The following is an 18,640-nucleotide window of genomic DNA, read 5'->3' on the forward strand; positions in this document are numbered from 1 at the left end:
AGAGAAGGGGGAAAAGCGAGAGGAGATACCATTTCTCCATGAACCCGTTAGCAGAGAAGCTTCTCCGCCCTGTTGTTCCTGCTCCTCACTGCTCTTCCCTCAGTCCCCACATTCCTGGAGCCATTGATCTGCAGGAATCAGTTCAGAGACTCTGCCCTGGGGAAGTCCAAATTCCATGGCAGCTGGGGGGTAGGTGGACAGGGGAAACGTGTTCTTGGCAACCCAGGAACACTTAAAGTCTTTGTCTAGCGAAATATGATTATCTGTGGTGGTTAATTCTTCAGGATTATACTACAGTACAACCGGGTAAGTGCATTGTTCTAGGAACCCGGCCACTATGTATTTTTTTTTTTGGGAAAAATTTCCAATCAATTAATAAGCACATTTTCGAACAAAGACTCTGTAAGTTGTGACTAACTTTTCTTGTAAATTGAGAGTTAAATTCATTTCCAAGCTAGGACACTATTTGACTTTTAAGGACACACGCATAAAAAAAATCCAGAACATTTGAAATAAATATTTAGAACACAGTCCGTCAACTCACCTGCATGAAATAAGCTACTTATGGAACCTATATGAAATCATGGGAGAACCCCATGATTCATACATATTGTATATGTGTCAATATGCATACATACATCTTAAAATTACAATTTGCCAAAACGGTTCCCTTTTATATGGATAAAACAAGGCAACACTGAAGACAAAGCATGAATGCAAGAGAAGGAGGTAATAACTACCATTTTCACTAGTAGTACACCTCAGCTTTGACAATGAAAACATTAGGTACTTCCTGAAGATTGTTCAAAAGATAATGCTCAAAATGGGTTTTGTAAATCATTTATTATGATTGAAAGGGAAGAAAATGATAGGAGACAAATATTACAATTAAACATGTAACATTATTCTCTTGTAACCAATCATAATAACATACTTTGAATTTTTTAAATGGCTATATAAGTAATTTCCCAGAAAATAAAATTTTCACATCATGAGTTACAGAAAATTGATTTCTTTCCATCAAAATATTTTATCTCTGTTCTATCAAAAATAAATGCCAAGTATAAGGTACACCGTTTAAGCTAAGCCTTCACTACTTGTTCAAATGAGAAGATTTGGAGGGGGGTGTGCTTACCAGAGGGTGAGCTAACTACTACTTTAGAATAAAGCCCTCACACATATGTAAGTTGTGCCATGCCTCTGGCTCACCAACTAATGAGTATTGGACACTTTTCTGGGAACTAAGAAACTCTGTTGTATCCTAGCCAAAATACTGCTGAGAGTCATCCCAAACTGGTAACCAGTTTATTCTCAAAAACCAACTTGCTTATGCAGTGAGTGGTTGTGGCTCAAAAGATCTAGGGGAAACAGTAAATGGAAATCTACTTCTATGGGGTTTTTTGACCTTCTTTTGGTCATTACCAATAAAGCAAAATCTTAGGTAAGCACTGTATTTCTTGGCTTTGCCCTTTCTAAGGATGCTAATGTGAGATGGAATTATTTTTAAAAGGCTTAGCGTGACAACAGTACATTGCCATAGGGTGAAAGCAGCAAAGAAGAAAATATGAAGGCTCTGCCAACAAATTAATTTAGCAGCTAACTTTTTTTTTCAAATTCCTTAAAAAACGTACCACACACAGAGTGATAAATATATGTGCAAAAAATAAATACAAATATTCTATACATAAATAAAATTAAGTATACTCATGATTACTATTGCAATTAAACGGTTTTACAATATAATTTTCATGTCTTATCACAGTTTCATTTTTATCATGAATACTAATTGCTCTGTTTTGTCACATACTGGAATGAACTGACCACTTGTGTAATCTAGCAAAGTAATACATTTCTAGACTCACTCAACTAAAATTTTACCTCCTTTGACAGAAGATTTCTCTTTTCTTTTAAAAAAAATATTTTGAGATTTATGTTAAAACTATAATGAAAAAGGCGTATATGAGGGCAAAATATAAGAATTGTCTTTGCTTTCAAAGATATTATTGAACAAAATAAGGTCAAGATGACCCAGCACCAAATGCAGTGAAATGTGGGCAATATTCCAGTGAACTCGGGCTATCCAGTAATAGCAAGGGATGTGGGGAATCACTGTCTGGTTTTAAACTTTACACTCCAGTGATCTGAAAAGGTGATGGAGTATACTTTCTAATACCACACAGGAGGTTCTGGTGACTTAACTCCCATTTTCTCACCATGATTCATAGTGCCAGATTTACTGCACTTGCTCTAAAAATTTACCCCTCAACAGCATCCTGCGGCTGTTTCTGACACTGTATTCTCTACTTCTTTCCAAACACCATATCATTAATTAAAAGCACATTTAATTACAGTACTCGATTTTTTGGCAGCGAGCATTTCCAAATAATCAACTGGTTTGCCAAATGAGGGTTTGGAATCTCCCTTGGCCAGAATATGTTTTTTAAAAAGACCAAAAAAAAAAAAAAAAAGCCATATTGCATGATGTGTCTGCTGGCAAGGGACAAAGGAGGTGGGGGAAAATGATGAATTCGAACCCATTTAGTCTAAAAGAAAGTCAGCATGTGGGCACATTTTGTGCTTATGTTTTATTAGTCATATTCATTTGAATATTTAAGAATCAAATAAAAGAAAGACACCCCGCATTTTTAAAAGTTTGGAATCCCAGTGTGTGGGATTATGCTGCCTGGGGGTAAATGAACTTATTTGCAGCTGATGCAGCCATCGCCCGGAGGATGGGAGTGAATGCTCAGGCTCCAGAGTTTTCAGAGTAAAGTGGGTCCTTTAGTCGGTCTGCTACTTAACAGAAGGGGCTGGCTTCCCACTGCCCTGGCTTCGAGTCCCCGCATCTGGGCTGAGAGCAGCGCTGGAGCAGAGAGGTGGTGAAAGGTTGCCTTTTGCTGATGGAAGTTGTTTATGTAACTGGCGATCAAAAGAGTGATTTCAAGAATCTAAAACAAGGAAAACAGAATTGTTAGTGCTCTGGAGAAGTTCTCAGCACTTCCAGACCTGGCCACTGGTGGTCTCCATTTGCAAGTGCCCAGGCTTCCAGAATTCCCTTCTCTCTCCGGATCCGTGAAGTGATTACATGTTCAGCACCATCAAGGCACTGACATATTTTCCAGCTGCTTCAACCAGAAAAAAGAATGGGTCTTAAAAAACAATCAAATTTAGTGGCAAATATTAAAAAAAAATGTGACGATAGTGCAAGGCTATCAATTATCTTAAAGCCACATCTGTGTGTAAATGAATTAAGAAATTCAGCACATCATATCAACTTTTTATTTAAACTAAATAAAGTCCTGAGTATGCCTCAGTCTTCTGCACTTACTGGTTAACTGCCTTCACTTGAATGTCTGCCATTTAAAAAGAAAGTTTCAGATTCTAAAAAGGTAGTCTTTTTTAGTTGACATTTTTAAGACAAAGTTTTAGGAAACTCAGTTTCTCATTCTTTTTACTAAAACTGGAATTACATTCTAAAATGTAGCCCTTGTATTTATTGTTTTTGCTTACAGACATTAAAACTACAAAGAACAAGTAACGTCTTAATTATAAAACCTTACTCTTCTCACTAATGAGTCCATAACCTGAATTACCCCATGTAAATAAGATAATGTGTATAAAGTACCTGACAACAACTTACACTAAGACCACTTATTTTGAACCTTCTGTATACCAGGCACTGGGCTAAAGCATTTAACAATTCCATCATTTAATTCTTAAGCCAAAAAAAGTAGGTAGCATTATATAATTTTTTAGGTGAAGAAATCAAAGTTTAGCAAGATCAGGTAAGCCAGAATTTGGACCTAGAACTGTTTGATTATAAGTAAATCTGTTTTCCCATCTGCAACTTAGTTTTTGCACAATAAATGTTTTAGCATGAAAAAAACTAGTATAAAAAAGTTAGTAGAAAGGCTTCTACTCACCTTGGGTTTTGCCATGGCAAAAAGTAATTTCTCTGTTGGTTTGTCCTTTGAATGTGTATTGTTAATGACTATCATAAAATCATCTTGGTGACCTCCAAAGGTCATTAGACTCTTGTACACATAGCTGACTATTAACCTCTTCAAAGAGAAGAAAAAGTTAATATCTTATATACTTTTTCCTTTCAAAGAAAGATGAGAAATTATTAACATATTTCCATTAAAATGCTGATATTAATGAAACTAATGTAACATTACATGTTATCTATACTTAACTAAAAAAGAAAATGCTGTTATTAGTTATGTATAATAAAAAATTATTTTCTAATATAAGATCTTAAGGTTCAAAATAGATAGTAATGTACTAGTTTTATGTAGGCATCATTTACCTTTATAATTAAAGTACAGTTTGATTCTGATACTAATAACTCAATGTGGAAAAAAACAGAAAATACAAAAAGAAAATAAAAAGCACCTATATTCCAGCATCCAGTGGAAAACCACGGTTAATACTTTGTATGTGTCCTTTAAGATCTCTCTCTATATGTATCCGTATTAGGTTGAACCATATGAAACTGATCCTTTTTAAGGTAAAAAATGGTCAAATATTGGCAAATCCCTATGCTTCACCTTGCTATACAGATTTTGATATAAACATAAATAGTATCATGCATATTGTTTAGGATTCTGCTTCTTTTCAAATGTAATAACAAATCATGAATATCTTTTCATGATAACAAATGTCCTTGTATAACATCATTTTAAGTGATTTGATAGATAATCCTTTATTTAACCAATCTCCTATTGCTGGAGCTTTAAGTCATTTTTTATTTGTTACTATCTTAAACAATACTTCAATGCATATTTTTGACACATTTCACAATACCCATACCTAATTATTTCTTTAGTTATAAATCTCAAATAACCGGAATTGCTACCTCAAAAAAGTAAGGACAATTTTGAGAATATTTCCAACCTCTCCTCTGGAAAAGTTATACCCAGTTACATTCCCAGCACCGTCTTGCTAACACTAGATATAATCATTCTTTTAAATCTCTGCCAACCTGACTAGTGAAAAGTAGAATCTCACTGTTTTAAATTGAATGTATTTGATTACTAGTGAAATTAACATTTAAAAATACATTTATTGAACATTTGTATTTCTTCTATGAATTGCCTTGGCCCATTTGTCTATTGGTATGTTTATCATTCCCCTATTGTTTCGTAAGGATATCAACCCTTTGCCATACATGCAGCAACTTTCCCCCCTCTGTAACTAAAACAATTTTAAATATTAAAAAATGTACAGCCTATAGGTAAAGGAATCTGCATATCTAATGGTTAGCTTGCGAGACTTTGAGCAGGCAATTCTAGCACTCAATGCTCCACGAGCGGCAGCCCACCAGTGTCTATCTCCTGACCTCTATGTGCATCTCCCAGGATCTAGGAAACTGGCTTACTTACCTAAGGTAACTCAGTACTGGTTTACAATTTTTTGTTGACTTTAGGTCATCGATTTTATAACCTATCTTCAAGTTACCCATTCAAGAACTTTAGCATTCGAGAACTATAAATCTCTTCAAAAAGGTTTTTTTTTAGCAATTATAAGGAGAAACTACTGTAACACTAACAATTAGTTTGGTTTCCAAGAAATTCTCAGTGATCCCTGACTAGAGCCGGACATAAGAGAGCCCATTACACCTACCAGGAGAATTTAACAGTTCCTGTCTGCCAGGTTCAAAAACGAAACAAAAAAGAACACATGAAATATGATAGAAAAATAAAGCAAATTTCAGATCGATACATAAACATGTAGAAAGCACAGTCTGACGTTACATTTAATCATGTAAAAAGCTCGAAAATACCACATATGTACAAGTGAACTGGTAAGTAATATTACAGAAAGTTACAGAAATTGTTACAGAAGCCTTAGGGATATCGAACTTAAACTTTCCTAATTAAAGTCTCTACATTAATGTTACCTTAAAGGCTTTCATTTTACACAGGAAGCAATCTTCCTAACACTATAAATGACTATTCATTTTACATTGTTTTTGTTATTGTTATTCATTTTACAAATACAACTGTGGTTGGGGGTGCCTGGGTGGCTCAGTTGGTTAAGCGTCCAACTCTTGGTTTTGGCTCAGGTCATGATCTCAGGGTCATGAGATCAAGCCTCGAGCTGGGTTCTGCACTCAGCGTGGAGCGTGCTTGAAATTCTCTCTCTCCCTTTCCCTTTGCTCCTCACCCCCCAGCATGCTTTCTCTTTCTAAAACAAACAAATAAATAAATAAATAAAATCTTTAAAAAAAAAACTCAAAAAAACAAAAACAAATAGAACCGCAATTTAGTCATGGTATCTTAATATTTTCTTCATATGCAATATAAAACCTGTCCAATCTTGTTTTAAAAGATTAAATTATAATCACAGTTGTATTTGTAAAATGACTATTTGTTTACACAGCATTAGGAAAAATGTTATTTACCTTCTGTGTACAGTACACTGAGCAATGTGAAACTTAATCTTACCATGGAGTTGTATTCTAAGATGCTTAAACCATCCTCATGGATAGCCAGCCACATGAAAGTACTTCCGAGTGCTGATGGAGTTACGGGCTGTGAAGAGGTGCAAATACACTGTATAATAAATGCTAAGCAAAATCACAGAAACATTTTTCCGTCAAAATACAATGCAACATTTACAACAACGACTTCATATTAAAAATCTTCTTGGGGCGGGGAGAAGAAAAGAAGAAAATAAAACTTATGGGGGAATAATCTCTCTTGGGGCAGAGGCAGGATCATGTAATGGAAAGAGCAGTGAATCTGATATGAGGAGATGTGGGTCTGAGTTCCAAATGTGCCATTTATTAGCTGTACATTTGGACAAGCTACTGAATCTCTCTGAGGCTCAATTTTCTCATCTTTAGCACGGGGACAACAATGTTTAATCTTATTTTTCTTTTGTTTTAAGAGGCTAATAGGTAATAAGCTTGTAGGGTTTCTATGATGACCAAAATCCTAACGGAACAAAATACACTGATGTGTTTTCTAAGGTGTGTGTAGTGCTAGTACAAGGTAAAGGATTAGTATTATAAATGCACACTTTTTCCGAAAGTTTATTAAATCTGATATTCAATGACTAATAACAATAGAATAAAAAGAAAATACGAAACTGTGATGAATGGTAATGAGAAATACCAAAATTTCTACTAAATTCCTTATTGTAAAAAAGCAATGAAATTATATTAATAAAGAGAATCTCACCACTAACCTCCAACTAAAACCCATGAATGTTTTCGAGCATTTTACAATGATTGCTTAACAATAACTGACTTTAATGAGAAATGAAATTCTAACAAAAACTTTTTTTTTTTTTTAAGATTTTATTCATTTGACAGAGAGAGCACCAGCAGAGGGAGAGAGAGGGAGAAGCAGGTTCCCTGCTGAGCAAGGAGCCTGATGTGGGTCTCAATCCCAGGACCCTGGGATCATGACCTGGGCCGAAGGCAGCTGCTTAACCAACTGAGCCACCCAGGCGTCCCTTCTAACAAAAACTTAACTACTTCTCTTAAACCTTATAAAAGAAGTTGAGATTATAGGGGCACCTGGGCAGCTCAGTTGGTTAAATGTCTGCCTTTGGCTTAGGTCCTGATCTCTGGGTCCTGAGATGGCCCCGCATTGGGCTCCCTGCTCAGCGGGGAATCTGCTTCTCCCTCTGCCTCTGTGCCTCTGCCCAGCCCCCCAACCGCTCTGGCTCTCTCATCTCTCTACTAAATAAAATCTTTAAAAAAAAAAGAGAAGTTGAGACTATACATAAGGAACTGGGATGAATCTATAGTATACATGCAAATCTATAGTATTTATACATATAGTATTTTTGTTTATAGTAAAACTTTTCAGAATCTCATGTATAAAAAAACCCCTAGGTTACTGCCTACTGAGGGCTGGTTTGCAAAGGATAGGCAAGCATTACAAAGGATGCCATTCAACCTACCAGCCCTCTGACAAAGCACTGTTTTTGTTGTTCTTCAGTGAAACAAAACATGATATATACATGCAGTGGAATACTATTTAGCTTTTAAAAAAAAAGGAAATTCTGACACATGCTACAACATGGATGAACCCTGCAGACATTGTGCAAAGGCAAATCAGCCAATCACAAAAGGACAAATATTGTACGATCCCTGTTACACGAGGCTTCTAGAGCAGTCAAATTCACAGAACAGGAAGTAGAATGGTGGTTATCTGGGCCTGGGGAGAACAGGGAATAGGAAGCACAGAGGTTTAATCTGGGAAGACGAAAAAGTGCTGGAGGTGGATGGTGGTGAGGGTAGCGTAAGAATGTGAATGTACTTCATGTCATAAAAACGTACACTTAAAAATGGTTAAAATGGTATATTTGATGTATTATATATATTTATCCCCCCCAAAAGGATGTCATTAAGCAAAGGAGGTGTCTTCATAGTATAAAGGAAGAAAAGTGAGCAAAGAAAAGATGACACTCATGCAACATGCAGATGCTACATATCATTTAATAATATTTCTGTGCTAAAAGCACAGAACATATGATCAAAGATGGATATTTAATATTTCTTCCAGTGCTGAAATTAGAATTAAAATTCATTGTAAAATGCTGCTCTACGGTTCAAGTCTAGTCCTTATATTTTTAGAAAGCCTATGTTCAACTCCTTGCAAATATATTAATTTTAGAGATGTTTAAGCATACTGACTTTATCCACCCCTTACTTAGTACACTTCCAGTGTGCTTCCAGTGCCGGTAGCAAAATAATTTCTTACCTCGCAATGATACAGTCACTCATGGAAGCAGAGTACAATAGCCTAGATTTTACTCTTCTAATCTAAGTTGTCATGTATAGATGGCAAAACTGAGGTCCAAAGAGGTTAGCTGACTTGCACAAAGCGGCACAGTGATTCAGCAAACATTTATTCAGTGACACTTATGTGCAAGGCAAAAACGGTGAGCACGAGAGAAGGATTTCAGGGTCAGTGAGTCTACACCCTCAAGATGTGTACCACTTATTAGTGAGGGCAGACCAAACATGCACACAGATCTAACACAAGACCAGAAGCATTTCAGGAGCCTGAGGGAGTATAAAGTGACACGGTTCAGAATTCAAAAGTACAGTTCTTCCTGGGGGCCTGGGCTGCCCCCTCCCCCGCAGCCCCCTGCCCCACCGTCAGGGTCTGCCTCTCCTTCCTCAATGTTCCCACAGCGCCCTGGCCCTGTCCCTCTTAACCCTGTTCACCCACAGTGCTTGTTTTCCTGCCCTGTTGCAATACTAGATCAACTGTGAGTTCCTAGAAGTTTGGGTACAACCCGTCTGAAACCATGGGCTTCTGTATCCCCAGGTGCACAATGTTTGGCCAAGAGAAGTCACTAAATACTAAATACATGAGCAAATGAGTGACAGAGTGACTAACAAATGGGTGAGAGGCTGCGTGGCTGAAGAGAAGAAAGCAGAGTCCGGTGGTCGCCCTCAGTCTCCTGGCGAGCCTACGGAGTGCGAGTGACTTATGTGGGGCGCTGGAGGCGGGGCAGGGAGGGGGAAGTGGGGCAGAGGGCACAGATGAAGAAGGTGCTGACTCTCCTGCCCCTTCTTGGGTCCCTTCATTGTTTTCTTTCCATTGTTGGGAATCTCCTTATTTCCTTTTTAAAAGCCGAGTCTACTACACTTGGGGGGACTGTGGTCACTGTTCGACTTCACTGAACTGAAGAGAGTCAACTATACAGGAGAAGGTTTTCATTTGGCATCTCCCTCCCATCCTTTCTTACTTTCGCAAGAAACAACTTGGCACCAAAGAATGGCCACTTCCTGGCTACTGTCAAATAAATGCGCACACAATCAGCAGCGCTGTGTCCCCGGAGGGCCATCCATCTGGTTGACAGTCGCTGGCAGAGCTGCCTAAGAAGAGAACAAAAACGAAAAGGCCAAAGCAAAAGCAGAAACAGTCTACTGGCCTCCCAGGGCAAAGCTCTGCTTGAGCCAATTGCAGGCATGACCGGGACACCCGGGCGTCACCCAGGAGGAGCTGTTATTTTGTGATTCCCATCTCTCCACTGTCCACCCCTTGTCCTTCTAGAACCTTCCTCTCGCCAAATTCTCATACTATTAGTGCTCTCGGCATGACCTAGGTTCCCCACCTCCCACCCCCCGTCACGCAAAGTTAATAAAAATCTGATAAACTAACATCAAACCTTAGAGTAAATTAGATTACAAAGGTAATTTCTCATGGGAATAACTTTCATTTTAAAAGAAAAGTACAAGATATTGAGACCAAAGAATGAATCCCTAATGGTGGAATTTTAGGTGCTACCTGGCTTGGAGAGATGCTGGCTATGGGGAAGATGCCTTAAATAAAATCACAAGGGCAACCACTTACTCTACATAAACAAAAGACTGACCTTAAATGTTTCCATTTTGGAAAACTCACGGTGAATTGGATTTGCCTCTCTTTTCAATCGAATCAGCCTTTCATTATATGTTCTCTAAAACCAAAATTCTAAACCAGTTGAATTTAATTAAAAATTTATATTAAAAAAATCTTGTGTAAGAAGATAGTTTGCTTTCACGCTAGTTTGTTTATAATGGAATACCCTAAGAGATAAAACGTGTTTGGTACATGAATCATAAAATTAAACACAGTACTGGCCATTTTTTCTCTTTTATTAGCAGGATTAATTTGGACAAGAATGAATAAGATCAAATGAAAAGTAGACCTTCTAAATTAAGGTAAAAAAATTTTCCTTAAAAAAACTGTAAATATAGATTCTCAAAATTCTAGGCCCATCTTAAATAAAAAGATCTATAACCTCTTGGGATTCAACAGTATTAAAAAATCTTAAGAAAATTGTCATGTATAACAATTTTCATCTTTAAAATTTGAACAGAAGAATATCACGAAAGGCCCAGCCTGAATCTACCCTTTAAAGAGTCATAAGTAGGGGTGCCTGGGTGGCTCAGTTGGTTAGGCGTCCGACTCTTGGTTTCGGCTCAGGTCATGATCTCAGGGTCGTGGAATAGGGCCCTGTGTCCAGCTCCCTGCTCAGTGGCGACTCTGCTTCTCTCTCTCTCTCCCTCTCCCTCTGTCCTTCCCCTGTTCTTGCTCTCTCTCTGAAATAAGTAATTAACCCTTTAAAAAAAATAAAGAGTCACAAGTAGTTCCTTACCTTAACTGCTCTTCAGAAGAGTCATCTCTATACCTTTTAGGATAAAATTTTTCTATGACTTGTTTTAGAGTTTGATTTGCTTTGCACTGATTAGTAACATGCCCTGCTGGAGTTGAAAAGGGTCTTTCAAAATCTCCAATCTCCACCTAATTGCAAATCCAAAGAGAAAATATAGGATATTGAAGAGTTTTTTAAAAATTAGTTTTATTCTTTCTAAACATTCTTTATAATAAATAATATATAAATCTATTTGTCATGATTGAGTGATTATGGAATTTATAATCATATATAAGTATTATTAATAAAATCTAAATTCCACTTGAAAAAAATCTGTAATTGAAACATTTCGATTCCATTTCTATGCAAAAGACTCTTAGTTAATGTTGTCATCTAGTAGTATTTCCTAAGGGCCACTAATATTATTACCCATAACAGCACAGGATAATTTTTCATTTTCCAGGTACTATTTTAATTGCTAATAATAAGGCAAAATGGAGGCTAAAAATAAAAGACAAAAAAAGTTATAAAGCTATGAAAAGTCTCAAAAAAAGTATTATTTGCATTTCCTAAGGGTCGCTATTGAATATAATGGAACAAGAACTATATTCTCATTACTTTCTTTCTAGATTTTCTCCATAAATGGTTCTGCATCCATCCCCTTATTCTGTTATTCTGGAAACAGAGCCCTCTATTCTTCTTTCTCTCTGAATGAAAGAATGTTCAATCATTATCTCTATTAACGAGGCTACACAGATGCCTTTCTCTACCTACCCATCCATCTCTCCATCCACTCACCCACCCACTCATTCATCCATACCTATGTTGAGTCTCCATTATATCTCAGGCACTGTACTAAGTGAGGTGAGATAAAAAAAAAAAAATAGCTGAGCACAGTTCCTACCCTCATGGAGTTTACTGTCTAGTAGAGGAGACTGAAGTATAAACAACTTGTTTATACTTGTAATGACTTGTGTCAAGTGCCTTATAGAGGGTACCAAAGAGGGTGCAAGGAGTGAGATGGAGTGGGGACATTCAGATGAATGTCCTATTGAACATTCAAATCCTTTTATACAGCATTCCTCAACAAGCAGATGGAGGGACCCATCCATACTGGGTGGGGTCTCCATCTCAAGCGGGCCCTCTGCCTCCAGGTAAGCCGTTAGCAGAACCAGCCTCTGAGATTCTGACCCCTGTGGCTTCTCTTTTCTAGTTCTTAGTCTGACCCACTGCTGTCTAAATTCCTCATCTGAACTTTGCCCTTACAGTGTATTCTACCTCTCTAGGTCTCTGCCCCAGTTTCTTATTGTTGGCTTCTTGGCTTGGCCCCGCTGTTCAGCTCTCATCCCCATCTCCTATCTCCTTCCCTAATTTCCTCACACCAAATACAAGTTGTCCATACTAAAATCCTTCCCCCAAAGCAAGTTTTTTTTTTTTTAATTTTTAAATTTTTTTATGCAAAGCAAGTTTTTTATTGTCCTCACCGACCACCAGGTCATACTCAGCACAGCTACCTGTGAAATGTAAGAGCAAAATTTTACCCTCAGGGAGATGGCAGTTGGACAAACAATAGTTACAAATACTGGCCGTTCAGGGCAACCTTTCCTATTAGGAAACCCTATAGTGGGACCTCCAAGCTCAGGGTCCCCTCTCTGGCACCTGGCATACTGTGTGGCACAGAATGAGCACATACATGTTCGTAGAGTAACTGAAAATCAGCTCAGAGGACTCCCAAAATGACTGCCATCTACATGACACCCTACCAGACACTATGTACAATGATGATTCACGGTTAGCTCCAAGAATTTCCTAAGATGGAGATTATCAACAAGGACCTACAGGTATTCACATCTACAACAGAAATAACCTTTCTTCTACAGATCTCAGATTAGTATAATTCACCTGTCTTCACAAAGACTACTCTGAGGAAAAGAGAGCAGAGGTATTATTTAACTTTCATGGATGGAGAAATTATACTTTTTAGTTAGTAACACGTTCAGAATTTTCTAGGTGTATGTATAGTCTTACCTCTCTACTCCTTCCTCGAATTCATCTAAAACATATTAGAAGTATACGTCTCTTTCAAAGTACATTATAATTTTTCTTGGAGAAACGGTCTGACTAAAAGTTGATATAGGAAGACTAACTTAAATTTTAGTAAAAATGAAAGTGATTTTAACAGAGACTCTGTGCCTTTAGAGCAAGAGAGACTAGGATGGCAAGTGATAGGAAATCATACCTAATCCTATAACCAAAAAAAAAAAAAAAATGTGATCTATTTGTCTTTTCCTTAGCTTTGCATCACTTGCAAAAAGAGAACCCTCAGTGTAGCATGAATGCTTTAAATTTTGGATGACCATAAAATTGTTATAAAAGTGAACTAAATGATCAATTATTTGTTCATCCAGTGGAGAAGGGACTAGATGTAAGGCACTGTGCTAGGTACAAAGATGAACAGGGACAGCCCTTTCCCTCGGGGAGCCTACAGTCAGTGGGGCAAAGCCAAAACAAATCAATAATAATAAACAACTGAGGTAAAGCTAGTACTGTGCAGGACAGGACAAAAACCCCAAGACCTTAGGAAGGTTTCCTGGAATAAGTGACACCCAAGAGGAGAATTAAAGGACACACTGAAATTAACAGGTGAAGGAGTTGGGGGTAGAGATGTTCCAGGGCAGAACGGACAGACAGGTAGACATAAGACGTAAGAAAAAGTGAGCCATATGCAAGTCAGGGAATTGTGCAGGGAACCACAGCTTACACTTTGTTGGAGCATAAAGCTCAAGGCAGGGAATATTAACAGATGACGCCGGAGAGATAGGCAGAGTTTAGATCACAGATGTCCTTCTGTGTAAACGAGGGGATGACACAGCTAGCTCAATTCATGTGTTTGCTAGATCTCCACCCCAGTTCCTAGTGCTGCCAAACAAACCACAGCACAGTTTCCAGGCCCAGGCCTTAAGAAAATGGCAGCCTCCACTTCTTGTTTCTCTTTCGGGACGTTGCTCTCCATCCAATCGCCATTCTGTGAGGAAGAACACGCAGCCACATGAAGAAGCCACGTGTAGGTGTTCTCGCTGACAGCCCCAACATAAGTCCCAAGTAACAGCCAGCACCAGACACCGGTTGTGTATGTGGACGAGTCTTCAAATGATTCCAGCCTGCAGCCACAGAGTCACAGCCAGCCTTCGAGTGAGGCCAGCTGGTGCCATATGCAGCAGAGACAAGCTGTCCTTACTCATCTCTGCCCAAATTATTATTTTCAGTGATAGAGTCTCGGAGTCATTGCTTATGTAGATAACTGAAACGATCGCTCTAGTATCTGGGTGGAAGACAAGTCTGGGGGGGATCAGACCAGAGAAAGGCTCACGAGTTAGAATTCGGCCGCAGGAGGGTTAGTAGGACATGACGGCGGTCCAAAGCATAGCGATGGTGGCCAGCGTGCACACGAGTGAAGAGGAGCATGTATCTAAGAGTTAGAATGGGTGGGACATGGTGACTGGTGGGACCAGGTGAAAAGGAGGGCAGTCAGTGAGGATTCCTAGAAGCTCGCACGGGGGACTGCATGGAGACAGTAGCAGAGCAAAGACACAGAATGTGAAGGAAAAGGAGAGAAGACAATTAGTTCAGTTCTTACTATGTCGAATTTAAGGAGCCCATGAAAGAAGTGAACTGGAGAGAAAAGATATGGGACTCAATGACAGGTGGTAGATAAAGAGATGTCCTGGGACGGTGTGCAGAGTGCAAGGACCAAAAACCTCGGGGAATCTAAGCCCTTGTCCTGATGACATATCATAAAGTTGCCTTAACATTTTTCTTTACTTAACCTGTGCACAGACTCAGGTGAGTTCTCTAATGACTATTCTCTCCCTCTTTCTGAGTAATAAAAACCTTGAATTTGGCGCTGCTCCTTGCCACCCAGCTAAGACTACATTTGCTAGTCTCCCTTGTAGGCTGGCAAGGCCGCATGACCAAATTTTGACCAAGGAGACATAAATGCAAGCGTTCTATGTAACTTCCAGAAAGTTTCTCAAAGAGGGGAAGGCATGCCCTGCTTCAGCCCTTCCTCCATCATGATGCCTGGAACACTGATGTAATAGCTGGAGCTCTGGCAGCTCTCCAGGACCATGAAGAGGACACGCGAGGGGAAGAAGGATGGAGAGCAAGATAAAGCCCATGCCTCTGATGACTGTAGGGGTGCCAGCATGTCTATCTCTCTAAGTGAGAGACAAACATACTTCTATTTGGATTAAGTCACTATTAATTTCTGAGTGTGTGTTTATAAAAGTCTGAACTCAATCCTACTGATAGAATAGGGAAGCCAAAGAAAGTGCTCTAGCCTTTTCAAAGACCGGTTCCTATTAGATTACTGAATGATTTCAGCATGGCGCCCTTAGCCCTGCAGCTCTACACTCAAACTCCTTTATTAAATGCAGAGCCTAGAGGGATACTTTTGAGATAATTAAGAAATTAGGTTCCATGAGGAATACTGTCTCAGTTGACATTACTGTAGTCAGCAATTCTGAGTCAAACTGTAATTACAAAATTACAATGCCCATAAGTTTTAAGGTGTTAATCACAAGAATTACAAGATATACGGTTTTGCTACATTTAAATCAATATAGAAATTAGTATCTTACCTTTACTAAATATGACTCTATATAACACAGAAGTTACCTGAGCTAAAAGAGCTGCCATTTCTAATGCCAGGTCCTTGTTCAGAGGAAAAAGTCCATTTATTATTTGATCATTTGTCTGATACATTAACAGCAACTTTTCTCTATCAGTCTCTCCACGAGCTTGCATTGAGAAATATAGTCTAAAAAAAGACAAAATCTTTCATTAGATGGTATTCTTACAAAGGAAGAAAGTAAAGCGGAATCCAGAGGACTGATATGGGGTTATTCTAACATAGTTCCCCAAGTGATACAAACTTAGACCATTATTATTTGTCAGTGATCTCTGCGTCTGTTTCATATAACATTTTCAGCAGGGGAAAAGCTGTTTTGAGGTTGAGGAATGCTTCTATGCTATTTTTTATGCCCTAAAATACCAAATCCTTAAGTGCGACTGAGGGAGAACCTAAGGCACTTGAGTGAAATTAAATATGCCCTCTCTTGGAAGGGATGCCGATGTAATCCTTCATTTCAATGGGCTGTATAAAAGCAATTCTCAAAACACTCATGATCTTTCCTAAATACCTTAGACATACAAGGGAATAGAAAATGAAGGTTTCAATTCTAAATCAACATCAAATGGGTGGGGATGGCAGTTTTCCCTGGGGGTCTAAAAGATCTTATTTATACATTTAAATGTTTTGACTTTTTTTTTTTTTTGTCGTATCCGGATAAGCAGCTTTAGGAGTTCAGAAATAGTCTACATGTTGCTATTATTACTTGTTGAAATAGGAGATATCTTTTGTTTGCCTAGGAGGCCTTCAGCAATTCAGTGACCTTCTTTATTTATTCATTTTGCCGCTTCACTATTCGGGAGAAATGGGGGCTCTGGCTTCAGGCTCCAGACCAGGCACGGGGTGCTGTCAATGCTGTAGATGTTACGACAGTGGGGTGGGTAAGCAGTACCTTGCCATACTTTAAAGATTTATTTACTGATTTGAGAGAGAGAGTGATTGGGGTGGGGGACAGACAGAGGAAAGAATCCTCAAGCAGCCTCCCCCCGTGAGCGCAGAGCCCAACCCATTTTCTATTCTTTCTGGCATGTCCAAAAGATGGAACCTGGAAAGGGGAAATGAAGCTCTATAGGCAAAAAGGGAAAAACAATTCCGGACACGTATATAAGAAGACAACATGGAGAATCACTGACTCAAGCCCCTAATGAAAGAGTTTGGGCTCCAACAACTACACAGGGACTTGGACAGAATGTGGAGAGGAACCAGAGAGTCACAAAAATGATCAAGAGTCAGAAACTCAAATCCATGGTCTTGAAGAGACAAGGTGTCAGGGGAATGTGGTATGTCTCCAATATGACGAGCTTCTAGGCACTCTCCCCAGTCCTAAAGAGGCCTGCGGTAGAGGAAGTGGGCGTCTGTCATGCAGGCAGGGCCTGGGTCAGACAGCAGGGGTATTTGCAAATGTCCACCTCCTCACTTGACACCAGGAAGTGGAATGCTGTGGGATGGAAAGGTCTTCACTACGAGGACCTGTTCTGCTACCTGGACGTGGCAGGGCTCCCAGCGCTGCTGGGGGACCCTTTGTTTGCCTCAGACTGCCTCCATATTTCATTCCCAGGAGCATTATTTCCTGCTGTTGTCTTTCTCCTCCTCCCGTTCACTTACTTCCCTTCCCTATTCCTTCCGCCATGGTCTACGGATGACACCCCTGAACTGCAGTCGTGACCCCCTTGCCTGCTGTCTCCACCGCAAGCCATCTGCTCAGAAGGCACCACTCTGCAAAGCCTTCTTCCATATTCCCACAACGTCTTGTACCTACACATGTTATATTCATAGTGAGAGCCAATATGGCTGGGCATTTACTGTGTGGCTGGCTCCAGTTAGGATTTACATTTGCCAAACTTAGTCCTTCAGAAACCCTAGAAGTAGATGCTGTTTGCATTTCCATTTTATGTAGAAGGTATCTGAGGCACAGGGATGGTAAGTGACTTGCTCAAGGCCACACAGTGAGGGGGACAGCCAGGATTAGAACCCAGGCGGTGACTCTCCAGAGCCCCCGTTCTTCGCTACTCTGCTCTACTGTTCCTGTTACAGGATTAATTACATTGCTAGGATTTCCTGTCTTTCTGTCCCTGTAAACTGGAAAATTCTAAAGGGTAGGGGAGGTCTTTTCACCTTTGAATCCCCAGGGCTTCGATGAGGCCTGGCACTGGTGCACGATGTTTACGGCATGAATGGGTAAATGAATGGTAGAATTGCTAAGTACAGGAATTATTTGCCAAAAAAGCCTGAAAAGTCCCCTTCTGTAGCCTTGGGTAAGTGACTTAACACACTAAAGCTTCAGTTTCCTCCTCTGTAAGATGGAGATAATAATAATACCCGTCTCACTGGGGTGTTGCTAGGATTATATCAGAAGATGCACACAAGAAGCTCAGCATAGGGCCTGGTGTGTGGTAAGTGGTCAATAAATGTTGGCTATTATTATTACTGTTAGTATTGTTATTAGGGTTCTTCTCTAGTGGTCTTTGGAATCACGAGAGTCTCTTCATTCTGGATTTTTTTTTTTAAGAATTTATTTATTTATTTGACAGAGAGAGACACAGCGAGAGAGGGAACACAAGCAGGGGGAGTGGGAGAGGGAGAAGCAGGCTTCCCGCGGAGCAGGGAGCCCGATGCAGGGCTTGAACCCAGGACCCTGGGATCATGACCTGAGCTGAAGGCAGAAGCCACCCAGGTGCCCCTGGATTTTTTTTAATAACAGTAAACCAATGACCTTTATTGTCTGTAACAGGAAGTGGAAGAAGAGGGGACATGAGAACCCCAGCTCCAGGGGCAGCTCCAAAGACCTACTCTGTCTTCATCCCCCAAAAAGCCAGCCATTCTGGAAACTTTTTTAGGTGA

General features: G+C 39.4%; 1 protein-coding gene across 6 annotated transcripts in view; it reads right to left on the bottom strand.

The window, feature by feature from the left end:
* Positions 1-830: 830 nt before the first annotated feature.
* The window catches only part of PLEKHH2 (pleckstrin homology, MyTH4 and FERM domain containing H2), a 103,999-nt gene continuing 86,189 nt past the window's right edge, over positions 831-18,640 (bottom strand). For 3 of the 6 annotated variants that reach the window (XM_073897787.1, XM_025868759.2, XM_073897786.1), the window contains 6 exons: positions 15,787-15,928; positions 11,113-11,258; positions 9,718-9,847; positions 6,450-6,536; positions 3,924-4,061; positions 831-2,948 (listed from right to left, as the gene is read on the bottom strand). In XM_073897787.1, the coding sequence (XP_073753888.1) occupies positions 2,763-2,948; positions 3,924-4,061; positions 6,450-6,536; positions 9,718-9,847; positions 11,113-11,258; positions 15,787-15,928 (829 nt within the window). In that variant the 3' untranslated portion in view covers positions 831-2,762. Of the gene's footprint in view, positions 2,949-3,923; positions 4,062-6,449; positions 6,537-9,717; positions 10,446-11,112; positions 11,259-15,786; positions 15,929-18,640 lie in introns of those variants that run through there. The other 3 variants (XR_012379836.1, XM_073897789.1, XR_012379837.1) reach the window with 3 other exon arrangements.

This window comes from Callorhinus ursinus, unplaced genomic scaffold, assembly GCF_003265705.2.
Source record: "Callorhinus ursinus isolate GAN/ISIS: 27379988/994484 unplaced genomic scaffold, GSC_fseal_2.0 scaffold10, whole genome shotgun sequence".
Classification (NCBI taxonomy): Eukaryota; Metazoa; Chordata; class Mammalia; order Carnivora; family Otariidae; genus Callorhinus; species Callorhinus ursinus.